The sequence below is a fragment of the Rhinolophus hipposideros genome (genome assembly GCF_964194185.1).
Source record: "Rhinolophus hipposideros genome assembly, chromosome: 15".
Lineage (NCBI taxonomy): Eukaryota > Metazoa > Chordata > Mammalia > Chiroptera > Rhinolophidae > Rhinolophus > Rhinolophus hipposideros.
Genome location: NC_138061.1, coordinates 40,465,986 through 40,483,409, shown reverse-complemented (window position 1 = coordinate 40,483,409; position 17,424 = coordinate 40,465,986). Strand labels below are relative to the sequence as shown.

General features: G+C 36.9%; 1 protein-coding gene across 1 annotated transcript in view; it reads left to right on the top strand.

Annotated features, from left to right (window-relative positions):
• Positions 1-17,424, top strand: part of ANK3 (ankyrin 3) — a 303,291-nt gene that overhangs the window by 219,625 nt on the left and 66,242 nt on the right. The window contains exons 26-27 of the mRNA XM_081075424.1: positions 10,570-10,676; positions 15,592-15,816. Coding sequence (XP_080931550.1) covers positions 10,570-10,676; positions 15,592-15,816 — 332 coding nt within the window. The remainder of the gene's footprint in view (positions 1-10,569; positions 10,677-15,591; positions 15,817-17,424) is intronic.

The window sequence follows — 17,424 nt, the reverse complement described above, 5'->3', positions numbered from 1 at the left end:
TTGAGTAATTCTTCCCAGGGGACGCAGCTGGTAAATGGCAGAGTCACTGGCCATCTGGCTCCCGGTTGCCTCCTTCTAACACCACTACACTGCACATCTGCATTGCTCAGTGTAAGGGTGAGAAGCCAGCCAAGAGCCCAAGGACTGGGTGCTCTGTCCTCCAGGATCTCACACTTGTTCATATTCTTCCTATGGGTGTGGTACCCTCATCTTTATCCATTTTTAGCATGAAAGATTATGTTTAGACATGTGGTCTTCATTATGCTTCTTTCCAATTCTAATAAGAAGTTCTTATTTAATGTGTTTCAAGAGAAACTGACAACTTCTATTCAGCAACAAGTTATGAAAATTGTGGAGAAAATGATCCTGATAAAAATTATGACATGTAAGGCATCATTAAAGGAATGGAAATATTTGACCTTTACTTGGATATGAGATAGAAGGCCTGATAGAGGGCTAAACATACTTTGCAGGCTAACGAATTAGTTTCACTTCCTTTGAATGACCCTAGAAGTAGTTTAGTTGTAAGACCAAGTGATATATACTGGAGGCATAAACATTTAATTTCAGTGTAATTTCTGGTAGTTATTCAAAGATTGGAGAAGAGCAGAAATCACTTACGGACGTGGGTTGTCTTTGCCTGTATGTACCCATTCTACTTAATCGGGTGGCAGTCACAGGATCTGATGGTCAAACCTCTACCCACATTCATTTCTCTGTCACTAGTTTAGTAGAGGCTGTAATCCCCCCCTCTCCTCCAAGGTTGGATCCAAAACCTGGCCATTCAGAGCATTCCTTTTCCTGGATTACAATAATTACTTTAGGGTGAAATATAAAGTCTTAGCCAATCTAGTGAGACTCAAATTTGAGACTTTGTCCAGCCTTTTGGGGGTTGCTAAGCTAAAGATGATGTTAACCCAAAGTGCTGGGGGTGGAGCATGAAGACACAGTGTCCCTACCATCTTTTGAGCCCCGTCTGGATTCAGCCCCTCCAGGAGTTAGGACCACCCAGACTTTCCTACTATACAAACCAGTCAATCTCAGTCTCCCCCGCCCCACTTCTAATGAGGTGTCTTAAGCCACCTTATGGGTATATGTTCTCAGGACTATATGCTTGCTGTTGGAGTGGTCAAACCTGGGAATGAACACCTTACGTTTTCTTTCAGCCCTGTTGCTACAGGGACAAGTACTTTAATGAAAAGAGAGAAATGGGGCAGTTGTGCTGCCCTGTCCCTCTCTGATTAGATTGCTTCATTTTGCAGACTTCCCCTTTCAAATCAGATTTACCCAGGTGGTTTATGCCTAAGGGAACAAGTGGCAAGGCTTCAAAGAACAACTAGTTGAGAAGGTTTAACTGAAGCAATGTGTAAGCAGTGCATTGGCTGTTTGAATGGTATCTGTGGAGAAAATTCTGTAGTCAATATTGGAGACCTCTTTATAGCTTCCACTTAACCCAGAGGCAGCTGTCACATCTTCCACCTCGTAACTCTTCTCTTATACTCACAGCCTGGAAGTCCAGATTCTTTCAGTTAAACTTGGTCTTTTTTGAGACTAACGATGATCTCATGTATATTCAGTCATGTATTTTGCTATATACTACTTGATGTATTAGCAAGTCATGTGCGTATTGAAGGGTCCTTCCGGAGAAATTGCACATTTATTTTTTTCACCTAGGCAATTTTCAATTATCTTAGTAAGAGAAAAGGAAAAGAATGCCTGATCCAAAAGTCTGGTTATGCTAATAGCTTTCCTCCTCTACCTCTCAAACCCAACACACACACACACACACACACACACACACACACACACGCTCACTCACACCACGCTCACTCACACACTCACAGTCCCTCCCTCCCTCTCATAGGCTCTCTTCCTCCACATCAGCAAATTAACCTTATTTCTTTCTTTTAAGCTAATTTCTAAGGGACTCTCAGAAATGTGCTTGGTGGCAGAAAGTAGCCAGCCTGGGGTTAAAGATTTGCTAGAGATAGTCCCCTGGAAGATAAGCACCTTTGACCAGTGATATTTAATATGCTGCTCTTTGTCTTCAAAATGCTTTGCCAGCATTACTCAGGTGATCTATTCAACACCTCTGGAAGATTGGTCCGTGAGATTACAGATTTTTTTTTAAAGCAGAGAAGTTGGTGTTGTGACTTTCTTAAGGTAGTATGGTTAGATTAGACACCTTGAGCTGGATATTGATGTGCTAACACTCTCAGCTTCCACCCTGACCTTGACTCACCTTATTTTGTTGAAGTTGATAGCTAAATTATCTTGAAATCAATCAGATTTGGAAATCCCAAAGAACCCAGCTTCATTATGCTTTATAGTCTAATCTCAAATAAGTCTTCAGAGGTAATAAATAATTGACTTCGAGAAAAGAAATACTTTAGGGAGAAAAAAAAGACCTGCTTTAGTAAGCCTTTAATTTCTATTTTATTTTGCTGCTGCAATCAGGTTTTCTCTTATGGAATCTGTTTTTTAAGTTGTAGAACATGATCTTTTGATATATCGATTTATATATACGTTGTGAAATGATTTCCACAATCCAGCTAATTAACATACCCATCACCTCCAGTAGTTATCATTTATTTTGTGTGTGGTGAGAGCACTTCAGATCTACTGTCTTAGCACATTTTAAGTATATAATTCATTATTATTAACAATAGTCACCATAATGTACATTAGGCTTCCAGAATTTATTCATCTTATAACTGAAAGTTTATACCCTTTGATCAATATCTCCCCTTTTCCTCCACCACCACCTCAGATTCTGGCAACTATTCTCTTTTACTATGAATTGGACTTTTTTTTTAAGATGGAATCTATTTCTTAAAAGAATATTTCCAAGTAGTATTGCTGGATGTCCAAACCGACCTACTGCTATCTATTTCTGTAGCAGTTTGCCATTTCTTTCACTCGATATCCACCATTGGTGACAGTAATTATAATACTTAGTGCGGTATCTGCCACAACATTTTATTAAATGGATCTTCTCATTTCATGCTTTCAGCCACCTGATGGATTAGGTATTATCATTACTATTAACTCTTTACAAAGAGACTGGTGTTGAGAGGAACATTTCACTTGTCCAATGTCCCATTGGGTGACATTAGATGGTAGCGGTGAGAATAGATTAGGTCTGATGGCTGCTTAAATCCATTCTGCTGCTGACCACTAAGCCTCAGGACCACTCTGATAAATTAAAGATGGCAGACTTGAGTAAAGTATGCTCATCATAAGGAAGTTGATGACTTTCATATCACTTCGATCATGCCATTCTCACAGTGAATTTGGGCAGTTACTAATATTATCTACCCATCACCCTAATTTAGAAATGGCGGTTCAGTGAGGTTTTATTTGACTTGCCATTCACTGGACTATGAAGTGATGCGGCCAAGTCATCTATTCTTTGTGTAAGGGGACTAACACCTGCATGGGTTCCTCCTACCCTGGTCCTGTCAATGCCTCCTGGTCCTGCAGGGTCACCTTCTGCTGGCTCCTGGGAGCAGCAGAGTTGACACACAAGGACCTCAACTGGTGTCATCCAACACTGCAAGTTAGGAGACAACAACCTGGAGAACTATGTAATATTGGAGTTAATTAGATTTCACTGTCTTTTCTTTGCAAATATTTTCTTGTCTCCTGCCTCTCTTCTGCCATGCCTGGACATTTATTTTCAGACCTGAGCATTTGGGTGTGTCCTTATTTGTAAGGCCAGTGTGTACTTACTTTCCTCTGATGAATAAGGCTACTGAGAAACTATTTTTGGAAAGTATTAAGCTCTTAAAGACAGTGACATCATCATTAGTCAGGCTTTGGACTCTATTGAATAACGTGCATTTTGATTTTAATAGTATCCTTGACATCAATTCCAAGATGAAAAATGATGTGCTTATTCATATCATTTTTGACATGGGAACATAGGGTCTTATTAAGTCAGTGTGGATTTTTCCTTAATGTACTGTTCTACTAAAGCCACCCAGTGCTGTGTTGTCAAATGTTCAGTCTCGCTCTGAACTTCAATTTCCTCACCTATAAAGTGGGTATAATATTACCTCCCAGGGCTACTCAGTTCTGAGGATTCAAAGAACAAATAAATGGAAAGGCCTGGGAAAGTCCTTGCCATTGAGTTGATACACAGAGAGTTGTGATATTGTTGTTAACATAGGAATTTAAACATTTTTGAATCAATAAATAAGACATAGGCGTTTATAAAGATGCATTCTTGTAACTGAACGGGCCCTGTTGATTTGGTGTATATAACGGTGAAGGACCAGTGCTGACACTGGAATATTTTTGTTTCTGCTGTGTTTTCCCCACAAATTGCCAAATTTTAACAGATGAATTAACATAAATGAAAGTCCTTTAAAAAACAGAAACTACTACCCATAGAGAGAGACATGATTTCAGGCTAACGCTGGCTTTGGTGCCAGATTTTTGATGCATATTTTCATTTCATCTTCATATCAACCAATCCTCAATTTGAAAAATGAGAAAACTGAGACTGGGAAAAGTTAAGAAACACATTAAGGATCGTAAAACCAGCAACTAATGTTGGGCATCTCCAAAGGAGCTTTCAATAAATAAAGATAAGGAAAGGTCAATGGTAAAATATTTCCTTTATCCCTGATGGAGGCCCGGTTGAGGGCTGGCTTGTTACCTGAGTCAAGTGGGCCTGCTACCTGAACCCGTGAAACTGCAGACCACCTAACCAGTGGTCGGCATCACCAGCCAGGGCAGGCATACCCGTCACAGGGATAGACTGAGGGGCACAGAGGAGGATATCTGCCCTCTGCCACCAAGCACTCTCAGGCCTAAGTGGAAATTGGATGTGAGCGGAGCCTTCCCTAATTCTACCACTCGGATAAATCACTCCACATTTCAAGGGCCAAAGGGAATATAAAGGGAGAGGCCCACAGTTACACAATGGAGTTTCCTTTCCAAACTGGAAAACTTAGGAGTGGGAAAGAAGTGTTCTCTATTAACAAGTGGCAAAGGCAATTTTCAAATTCAAGGCTGTGACTCAACTTCAAAGCCAAGTTTTTCCATTAAACCCTGGGAACACCCCTACTTGCTGTGGGCAACTCAAGAGCCAACTCTAGTTCATCTTTTTTAACCATCATCATATGTGGTGTCCTATTTATCATTTTAAATGTCTGTTTGTTCAGTGAGCAAATGGAGGAGATGCTTTTCATTGGTACTGTGATGCCATGCACAACATATCAGAACATTTGAAATTCATATTGTTTATTAAAGTTAGTATGCAGTTCAAATTTCACATTTCAGTTTTAAATAAACACTTATCAATAGAAATAAGTATTCGGAGACTGGGAGCTTGAAAAATGAAGCTACTACCAATTCATTTTTTTATAAAAACCGCAGGTTCAGTTGAATTGCCTTTTTTGCATTTAGATGGATACGCTGTAGGATGAGCATTTTGCCTGTGTTTAGGTTATTAAAATTGTTAGTTCCCATTAACCGAGGCAAACCTCTATGGGGAAAAAAACGGGACAGATATTGGAACATATAACTCATTGTTTTGAACAAATATATTTGTTCATTACACATTTGTTCCTTTGTGTTATAACAAAGTTTCAATAATGGCAGAGTTTAGAGAGGAAAGGAGTTGGGAAGGACTTGTAGGGATGTGGAATCCCAGTGTGCTGGCACATTCCGGCCTGATTAATATTGTATGATGGCAGTGATACCTTTTTGTGTGATATAACTCATTGTTCAATAATTAATGTCACCAGTGCATGTTTCTAAGAGTACCAAAGGTAAATTATTTACTGTAATTACCAAAGAGGAGTGATGTTAATTTATTAGAAATTTTTTTTTTAAATGGGTCCTTTGTGAAAGGTAACCTCAGGGCCTCAGATGCTAGAACTGTAGTTTGCTAAAAACTAAAGTGAGCCTCTCCTCCCACTTTATATTAAATATTTTGCCCTACTATGAATGTTGATTGATTGGAGTCTCCAGACAGTAAAACTGGTAAATAAGTCTAGACTAAAATCAGCACCTCATTTTTGGTTTAGAACTGGGGAACTTTCTGAAGTGATGTGTTGCTCTTTTGGGGTTACACCTTGGTTTTGTCACTCTTATTAACACGACTGATCACACGTCCCTCCGCGGAATGTGTCTTCTCTCACTGAATGCAGAGAAAGCTATACCTCATTCACTTTTGCATTTTTCTAGGGTCTAGGTAGGATAGTCACTTGCCGTAAGTGATCCACACATTTCTTTTCAATTTGATTTCAGGGCTTTTTTTTTTTTTTTAATCTTTGTAATTCAGAGTAATTTTTTAAGTTGAAGTTTTATTGTCCAAGTTATAAAAACAAAAAGTCATGTCATTTTTTTAAAATACATTTTATTGGGGAATGTTGGGTGACAGTGTATTTCTCCAGGGCCCATCAGCTCCAAGTCATTGTCCTTCAATCTAGTGGTGGAGGGCGCAGCTCAGCTCCAAGTCCAGTTGCTGTTTTCAGTCTTTAGTTGCAGGGGGTGCAGCCCATCATCCCATGTGGGAATTGAATCAGCGACCTTGTTGTTGGGAGCTCGCTATCTAACCAACTGAGCCATCCCACCGCCCCTCTGGAAGCTCAGCGGCAGCTCATTGTCTTCAGTCTAGTTGTGGAGGGCGCAGCTCGCTGGCCCATGTGGCAATTGAACTGGCAACCCTGTTGTTCAGAGCTCATGTGCTAACCAACTGAGCCATCCGGCCGCCCCTCATATCATTTTATGAGACATATTCATCATGAATAAAAAGAATCCCCTTATAAACCTTCAGCCCCCAATTTCTTCTCTCCAGAAACAACTGCTTAGAGTATCTTTTGATGGTTCTTATAGTGCATTTTCATGTCTCTAAACAATTTGTATATGTTGCTTGTTGTTGGCTTTTCTCTATTTCCGTAATTATTTATTGAATTCCCCAAATGTTAGATGAAACTTTAAGTTTTTAAATATCTCTTCTCTCCCACCACGCATACTCCCATCCCCTCATTTTCCTGAAACAGTTGTATTTTATTTTGGTTATACCACTATTTAGTGCTGCTATTATTATGCCTATGTATATGTTATTCACAGGTGTAAAATATGTTATGATTGCATTTTCCTTTTGGCACAATATTTTTCTTTCCCTAGAGTTTCTTCCTTTGCTTTGTATTCTCTGTACATATCACTAGTCCAACCCACAAACTCCTCCCCTATTGTACAAATCTCCTCTCAATATGTTCATATTCATTAGGTGTTCTCAAAATTTCATCTACTTAATTCATCTGTCTTAGAGCTTTCTTACTTGTCAACTTGCTTGTACGCCCACTGCACAGATGTCCTCCTGGGTCCTTCACTGTCACCATGAAAACGCCCTATGTTTTTGTATTAAACCCTGTGTCTTCCTTATTGGTTTAAACCTTCATTTTGGTGGAGTACATCTTCCAATAGTTTCCTTTACAGAGTGCATCAGAAATATGTTTTGAGGTTTCATATATATGAACATTATTCTTAATTCTATATTCATACCTTTTTTTGGGGGAGAGGAAGGGTCAGCTGGTTATTGAATTCTGGGTTGAAAACCATTTCCTCTCAACATTGAAGGGATTGCTTCATTGCCTTTAATTTCAGTTTTTGCTCTTTAAAAAGTCTAGTGGAAGTCTGCCGTCTGTGACCATTTTTCCTCTTTAAATTCGGAGGCTCTTTCTTTAACTTCAAGTTCTAAAAATGCATGATGATGTACTATAGAGGAGGGGTTTATATTTATCTATAGTGCTGTTGACTTAGTGGGTCTTTTTACTCTAGGAACTTAGGTCTTCAGCTCTGGGAAAATTTCTTGAATTGTTTCTTTTATTTCTTCTCTATTTCACTATTTTCCTCTTTTTAGAACATTTTTTTTTTTTTTGGAGCGGGGAGGAGGATTTGAAATTTCTGAACTGATTCTCTACTTTCTTACGTGTTCTCTCTTATTTTATATTTTAAAAAGTCTCCCACTAATTTCTAGGCTTTTTTTCAAGTTTAATGCTGTCATATTTGTTACTTTCTATGACTTCTGTCATTTACTGGGGTTTCAGTAGGAAGCAGATCGTTAGCAGGACAAAAATTGAGATTGATCTTATTTTTGGCCTGTGGGATAATATATCAGATTAAAAGCATTCTTAGCCATTCTCTCTTCATATTTAGCTTCTGCTTTATTATCTTACATTTATGTTAAATTTTTTCACCATGTTCCACGTCCCATACTATTTTCTATATTTTCCATTATTTTTTAAAATCTATCTTTCATTTTGTATATTTTTCCATTTATGCTTCCAGTTCGCTGACCCATTCTCTATTGTGTCCAGTCAAGAACTGGCATTGTATTTAGAACTGAACAAATGCCCACTGTTTCTTGCTTGTGTATATCCCAGCGCTTTGTGGAATTATCCTCCTAATATTTTCTTTTTTTTCTCTTTCCCCCTATTTTCTTCTCTTTTTAATTTTTTTTTAATTAAACTTTATTGTGGTGACAATTGTTAGTAAAGTTACATACATAGGTTTCAGGTGTACAATTCTATAACACATCATCTATATATCACGTTGTGTGTTCGCCACCCAGAGCCAGTTCTCCTTCCATCACCATATATTTAATCTGATTCTTTTACCCTCATCTGCCACTCCCCTCCCCCTTACCTTCTTACTATTGTCTATGTCTATGAGTTTTTGTTTCTTCATTTGTTTGTCTTGTTCCTTTGTTGTTTTCAGTTTTATATCCCACATATCAGTGAAATCATATGGTTCTTGACTTTTTCTAACTTATTTCACTTAGCATAATAGTCTCAAGATCCATCCATGCTGTCACAAAATGTAAGGCAGTGTGGAGGTTCCTCAGAAAATTAAGAATAGAATTACCACATGACCCAGCAATCTCTCTCCTGGGTATCTACCAAAAAAATCTGAAAACATTTGTCTGTAAAGATATATGTGCTCCATTGTTCATTGCAGCTTTATTTACGGTGGCCAAGATGTGGAAACAATCAAAGTGTCCTTTGATAGATGATTGGATAAAGAAGATGTGGTAGACAATAATTTAGTGGTTACCAGAGGGTAAGGGGGTGGGGGGAGGGAGATGAGGGTAAGGGGGATCAAATATATGGTGATGGAAAGAGAACTGACTCTGGGTGGTGAACACACAATGGGATTTATAGATGATGTAATACAGAATTGTACACCTGAAATCTATGTAAATTTACTAACAATTGTCACCCCAATAAATTTTTAAAAAAAGAAGATGTGGTATATATACACAGTGGAATACTACTTTGCCATAATTAAAGATGAAATAGTGCCTTTTGTGACAACATGGATGGATCTTGAGATTATTATCCCCTATTTTCTTAATCATACTATTCTAAAGTTCTTATTAGCTTACTTTAACATGTAGGATGACCTGGGAGTCAGTTTACAGTATCTATTTTTTTTTCTGTTTTGTTCATGTGCTCTGGCCATGCTTGGCAATTTTTCATTGCATGCTGGACATGATGCATAAAAAAGTTGCAGACAGGACACTTCTGATGATATACCGGGGTGCAAAAACATGTATATACATGACTTGTATTATTGTTTGTTATTTATTGTTTGTTATTGGTATATGTTGAGTATTACCATTTAAATACAGTTTTTTTTTCCTTTCTTAAAATGTGTATACATTGTTTTGGCACCCTCTGTATATTTGTCCGCAGAGGATTCACCCTCCCTCTGCTAGGCACACAGGCTGGTTGATGATTATTTAATGTAATCAAGATGTTGCTGAACCGAGGCTAGTTGGCAGCTCTGGTAAAGCTGCTGGCCCTTCAGGGTCCTTCCTTGAAATCTGGTGTGATCTTCAAGTCTTCTCCGCTGACAAGTCCCAAACTCTAAATTTTTTTCTCATGAAACGGCCAAAAAGCTCCATGTGCCTTTCAGAGATTTTTCTGGTTGGCTTTTTAAACTTCCTATTCTGCACAGCCCCAGAATTCAGCAGATGTTAACAGAAAACTGTACCATGCTCGAGGCCACCCTGGAGTCAGCTCAACCCCTCAAGACCTGCCCCTCTCCAGAGTTCAGCTTCTCTAGTTGATGCCTCAGCTGTTCTCCGCTGCATTCAGCGATGATTTCCATATTTATCTGGTGTACTTGGCAGCAGCACTAGACTGCTGCTAGCTACTCTGCCCCACTTGAAAATAGAAGTCATCAAGATTGATTTTCTTATTTTTTATTTTGAGATTTGGGAAAGAATTTTACAGTTGTTGTAGGATTAACTTGGAGATGTGTTGAAATGCTTAAAATTATGGTTAGAATTATTTCTGTGATATTCTGCTTGTCATGCCAGTTTCTCAAGATGCTTTCTTAAGAGATTGAAATAGCAAAGCATATCAATAAACTTTATTTTCTAATCCTAGAAACTTCAGTGTTGTCCTGTAGTGGAATCTATAAAAATTGTTTATTTTGAATGTTAGACTGTCTGGACTTACAGAGACATACAGGTATTATTTTTAAGTGCAGAGAAACCAGTGTATTATGTGGGTTGTTGATGCACTGTATCATTTTATTTTTCAGCATCTAACATTCACAAGAGAATTTGATTCAGATTCTCTTAGACACTATAGCTGGGCTGCAGACACTTTGGACAATGTCAATCTTGTCTCAAGTCCTGTTCATTCTGGGTAAGTAACCTGAAAGTCACTTTTCTTTATCCTATTAAATTAATCCCATTGCATTTAATATTTGCAGTGTATAAATTCATAGGTATGAAATTTCGATATCCTATAGTACTTCATTAGGAAGTATATGTGACATATATCTGTAAATCATTAGTAAATATATTTCTAAACAAATCTGTATATCTATGTTTATTAATAAAAGCATGGTGTTGGAAAGGAAATTCACTAACGTTTTGGTGCCTAAAAACTGTCTATTCTGGTACACTTCTAGGTCTGTAATTTTCCGTAAAAAATTTTAATACAGTCATTTCTCTTAATTTATTCAAAATGAAGTTTTTTTCTGAGTATCTGATTTTCTTTATAATAAAAAATAATAGCTATTTTCTATTAACTTACCTCACTATTTGACAGCTTTTGTGCTTTGTTTGGAATGATAGAGGAATTTCACTGAAATATTTACTTTTTAATAAGCAGTAAGCTCTGGTACTCTCATTCTTCTCTCATTTGATATAGGCCTTTGATTTGACAAATGATTGGTTTTGTGTGATTTTCCTTTAAAAAGAAAATACCAACTTGAAACTTCCAAGTTGGTACCTTTTGCATTCCTGAAATAAAATTATAATTAAGTTGTATTAAATTACAATTAGAAAAAATAAATTTTTAAAAGAAATTCACTTTTAGAAAATGAAGGTACCAATGTATGTGTACGAAATATGCTATGGTAAGAACTACATCAAACAGGCCCCTTATTGCTGTCCCATTGGTCAGCAGAATTTGAGGTGGGTGGCTAAAAGGTGACCTGCTCTGACTGCTGAATTGATAATCAATTTATTTTTAGATATTGGATTTTTCACCTGTAGCTAATTAAAGTTCAGGGTCATTGACAGACATACAAATGGAATAGAAATAATTCGTTATGATGGTGAAAATATCAAGGTATTTTCACTTCTGAAATTGGCATTTGGGTCATACATTAGTTGCGATCCAGGACAAAAACTGATGAATTTGCAATTAAATAAATTAACAATAGTTAACATCTATGAAGTGCCTTATGTATTACATGAAGTATTTTCTGCTGCTTTTAATTAAAATAAATTGTAATAGCTAACATTTACTTTTGCTTTTCATGTACCTCACATTGTGCTAAAAGCTTTTACACGTATTGTCTTATTTAATATTTATTTAAACCTTAAAATTACACTGTGAGAGAAGTTTTACTCATTCTCCCTAGTTTACAGAGGAAAAGTCAGATTCAGAGTAATGCTGCAGGTTATTAAAGTATTCTTATGGAATTACAGATTATAGCACCACAATTCTGAAAAACAAATCACTGAAATGTTATGCAAAAGGAAGCAATTTACATGAAAGTGCTTTATAAACCCTAAAATACATGGTCTTTGAGTCATTAACCTTGTATTTCTTTAACTAAATTAGAAAAACCTTTTATTATAGTAATAATTTTTAAACCGCCAAAAACATTTACATGGTTTATATTAGATATGTATGTGTCTAAAATTGCAAAAGCAAAAAAAGGAAAAGAAATCAGAGTTGAGAACGAATATGTAAAATACTTGGATAAGTTCAATGGTCAGACATGTTGAAGAGTTCTTTGAATCGAGCTTGGTGAATTGTCACCATGTTACAAGGATCTAGAACCAGCACTTTGTACCCTATACATAGGAAAGAAAAGTACTAGAGCTTAATTTAGTCAACTGAGAAGCTGAGGGAGCATGGGATAATACAATCATAAATGAACTTTACCATACTTGGAGACAGTGAATGCAAATGCAAATTACCTCTCCTTCTTGAATTTACTGAAGAGAATAGACAAGTGCAGGAAAGTAAAAGTAATGGCAGCTAGTATGGGCTTCTTTTAAAAGGAAAATATAGACTTGGTATATACTTGGAAATAGTTCACTAATGCCAGGTGGAGTAGCTTATATAGTCATTTAAGGCAAGTATTTTTCCAGGTTGTCCCACAAATGCCAAATGCCTAAGTTTCATTTTCTGATGGTTTTTACTTTTCTTTTGCTTGTCATTGACATTTTCTGTTGCTTGCTTCTAATTATCTTACATTAATTTTTCCCATTTGCTTTCTAAATTATTTTGCAGCTATTCTTCTCCACTTCCTCAGTATGATTCAAGGTGATAACTGTGTCCTTTATGTGAACCATCCTTTTTTGTATTTTTAATTTATGTGAATTTTTCCTGCAGTTAGATTGTGTCAATGTGTGTGGTGTATCAGCATTTGTCATCCCGCTGTTCCTAAAACTAGGAATATTCATGTGTTAGTTTTAGGATCATTTGTAGAATTCCTGCTTTAGTTTAAGTATTAATAAGATAAAACAAATATGATTAAAAATCACCTTTTAATTTGTTTCTGGAAGTTACATTGCATGGAATTTTATTTTGTACAGAACATGTAAGGAATGAGTTTGGGAAAAAATTAACTATTTTTCATAATGTTATTGAATAATAGGACCCACATCCTGCTTAACATATACTCCCACCTTTCCTCTTTCTGTTGCCTCCATAAATAGTTGTAAACCTTAGAACAATAAATGATTGGTAGTAAGCACCAGCTATGCACCCGGTGCAAAGCAGAACAAAGAAAGTGATTCTTTCAATTTGTCATTCAAATCTTCTAAGCCATGGTTTTTTCCATTTTGTTCTGGCATTCTTTGTAGCTGGGATATTTTTATATTGACACAGATTACCTTCTTACACTACCTTCAGACTGCTCAGCTACAAATGTTTTACATATATATATATATACACACACAGTTTGGACTATTAAGTTCGCGAACTTTCCACCTTATAAGCACATGGATAAAAGTATTCGTAACCAAGTCTGACCTAGACAGTTTCCAAGCACACTTAACAAAGTAGTTTTGTTCATTGGTTCATTTAATAAACATTTATTGTGTGCAGGCACTGTGCTGAGCTCTGCAGGGCAAGCAGTGAACAAGACAGAGCTGATCTGAAATACTAGTATCTATATTATTGAGAGTCAGCTGTTTGTTGCCAGAACAAATGTTGTCTGTTAAGTATAGACAATCCAGTGTTTATTTGTATTACTACAACTGAATTTTCAAACCCAGCATTTATCTTGAATCACTTTTTAATCTTTTCTGTTACTATTATTACCAATCACAAGTTGGTTTTAATGACTAAATGCTGGGGAAGATCAGATTTTGTCTTACACGTCTTTGTAATATTGCCCTATTGTCTTCATTAGGGAGAAAAGTAGCTGTTAAACATGTATATGTCTAAGAAAATGTGGGCTCCCTAGAGCAGTTTCCAGTGAGCCTTGTATTACCGTGTTTCCCCGAAAATAAGACCTAACCGGAAAATAAACCCTAGCATGATTTTTCAGGATGACCTCTCCTGAACATAAGCCCTAATCCATCTTTTGGAGCAAAAAATTAATATAAGACCCGGTCTTATTTTCGGGGAAACACGGTATCTAGCTCTGGAGACAATTCTTAGTTTGAATATCATAGCGTTCCCAGTCTCTTGAAGTAGGTATAATGTTATAAAAACATAAACTAGAGGAAATGGCTAAATCCAAAATGAGCACAAGGGCATGAAGTTGATTCCACCTCTCTGCTGACCAGAGTTGGTTCTGGAAATCAGATAGGCTGAAAATTGATCCCCATGCTGTCCCTCTCCGTGGGGATGGCAGGTCAATTTGCTTTGTTGAAGCAGTTACTCTCCCAAGGTCAAAAGGCTAACTCTGTGGGGAAGGGCTTCCAGGTAGGACTTCCATGCAAAGTCCTAAAATGTATTTGCAGGATGTTAGAACTGTTTTGAGATGGATCAATAGTAGAGGATTTTGATGGATGGGATTATTCTCCCCATTAAACACTTTAGATATTCCAACAATTTTCTAATCATCAGCATTTGGTGCTGTTCCAGTAATAAGCATATTTTCACATGTGAAAATTCAAATGCAAAAATTCGTGTTTCTGTTCCGCTGTCTGACTTACCCGCTTCCATATGTCAGGCTCATTGGTTTATGTTCTCCAGAGTGCTTTACAACACTGTAAAGATGCAGGAGGACTCATGAGGAACTGTTTTCCATCATGACAGAAATCAAGAATTACAATATGCTGTTACCCTGATATGACATAATTAATTTCTTTATATTTTCATATTTTTCTCATTAGCTTTTGATACAAAGGACAATGACAGAATTGTATAGTTTAAAGACAATTTCTAAAAATGTCCTAAGTTATCACTTTTGTATTGCTGTACAAATACTCAAATGTAGGCTATTTTAAACAGTTTTAAAGCCAGACTTATACTGAAAAGATTAAATCCCTTTCCATCAAAATTGCCTTAGCAAAACTAGTCATCTCCTGCTTTTATTATATTCTGCTTTGTGATAGTAAAAATTAGAGTGTCGGTATGATTAAATATACATTCATTTTATGACTTGTACATGTTAAGACATACTGTGGAGTTTCATCTTACTTAGGTAGAGCGATTCCATAGTCAGCAAATGGCTAAACCCATTCATAGTAGTTAAAATGGTCCTCCAATATAGTTTAAACAAAACAAAAAAGTGGTTTTGTTTTTGTGTTTTTAAATACACAACAGTCCTTTAATAGCCAGTTTCATTCCAACTTTGAAACATTCACTATTCCTTCCATTTGAACACTTGACAAAAAGGTTGGCTTCTCTTAGGGGGCCACTTTCCACCAAAAATAAGATGCCATGTTTCTCTTTTTGCCCAATTCACAAGTTAAATGCATGTTTGATGTGACTCCACCGTATTTACTTCCAATTTATTTTTAAAGAAAGGAAATGATAGCTCCATTGTCTGTCACTTTAAACTTGAGCATCTAATTTCAAAACCTACTATGAAGATGGTTTACTTCTTTCCTTGATTTGGCCTCTGGTCTTCTCCCTGCAGGTTTTTGGTTAGCTTTATGGTGGACGCAAGAGGTGGCTCCATGAGAGGAAGCCGTCACCACGGAATGAGAATCATCATTCCTCCGCGCAAGTGTACGGCCCCCACCCGCATCACCTGCCGTTTGGTAAAGAGACATAAACTGGCCAACCCACCCCCCATGGTGGAAGGAGAGGGATTAACCAGTAGGCTGGTAGAAATGGGTCCTGCAGGGGCACAATTTTTAGGGTAAGTTGTTTTGTCAGTTTTAATCTTGGACCTCATAACCACATCTTTGATTTTCTTTCCCCTTGTTAACTCAAGTAGTTAACTATTAAAGCTGCTTAGTCGGACCGTTTTCATTGAGTACACCTTTTGTGTAGTGTCAGAGGTCACAAAGCTGTGTAATTCTGTGAAAAGCTAGTAGGCTGATACTTCCTTAACTCAATTTGCTGGTCAAAGCTTTTACTAACCGAGAAGCATGTTCTCTGCTCAGCGAGTGCACGAAACCCTCATGGCCCCTATAGCAGTCACAACACTATTCTAAGGAAAAAAACATAGATGCTGAAGTTATAGCACCACTTTGAATAAATGCCTACTTTGGGTACATGTCCTTTTAAAGATAATTGTTAGGGAAACCATCCATTACAATATGGTGTTCTACAAAAAAGAAAAAAAGAAATTTAATTCATTTTCTGACGTGGCACTTGGGTGCAAATCAGGCAGGCTCTGTCGTGACTGACAGTGTGTTCACAATTTCCCCTTCTCGTTTCTCTTCCTGCTGCATGGATGTTATTCAGTAACTGCATCTTCCTACCAATCCTCCCCCTGTAAATGAGGGTGAGAGCTTGGTTAGCCGAATCCTGCAGCTTGGGCCTCAAGGAACAAAATTTATTGGGTAGGGATCTTCATAGACAAGATACAGAATGTCTACAGTTCTTTTTCCATTTTAATTTTTTTCTGTCATACCATGGTCGTCTTCTCGTCTTCAGTTGATTTTTATTTTTTCAGTTGTTAATGCTTTCAGTTGATGTGTGTCACTGAAAGGAAAAAAAAATCATAGTGGCTTGACTTACTGTAGCACTGCTACCTTTCTTTGCTTTTCAAGCATGTGGAATTCACTGCAAGCAGTCTGCTTTCATAACTTTGTGCTTCTGTAAACCTTTCTTTAATTTGAAATGTTTCGACTGAATATGATAGTTTTTAAGACCAGACTGAAAGTCTAATATTCATCCAGTGTAAGAGAAGGTATTTGCAGGCTTTTGAATCAACATATGTGTGTGTGTGCGTGTACATATATATATATATATATATATATATATATATATATATGTATGTATGTGTGTAGAGTTAAATTTTTTTAAAAAGTACTTACGTGTACTGAGTAATCTCAGGGCTTTGAGAAGGAAAAGTGATGAATAAGCAAACTGATCTTGAAAATATGGGGAATCATAGGATATTTAAAGAAAACCAAGTAGGCAGAAGATAGCCTATTCTACTAAAGTTATTAAATTGTTTTGTTTTGTTTAAGCTGAAATGTGTTGGTCCTTGTTGTCTGTTTGCTTGTCTGTTTGACTGGTGTATTTGCTTTGGCAGTCTGCATGAAGAAACCTGTTATGAAAAGTTATGCTTGGCTTTCACCTTGGTCAGAGACCCTTGTTCATACTTTCTCTCCAATATCGTTGAATGTCGTACACAAAGCCACATTCCTTAAATATTTACAGAGACAGTAATCTGATACATTACCTGCAAAGATTGTATCTAGTTCTCAAAAAAAAAAAATTAATCATCAGGTGTGGTTAAAAACTACATAAATAACTCTTGAAATTATTAACACTACTAGGAATAGTTGATTTT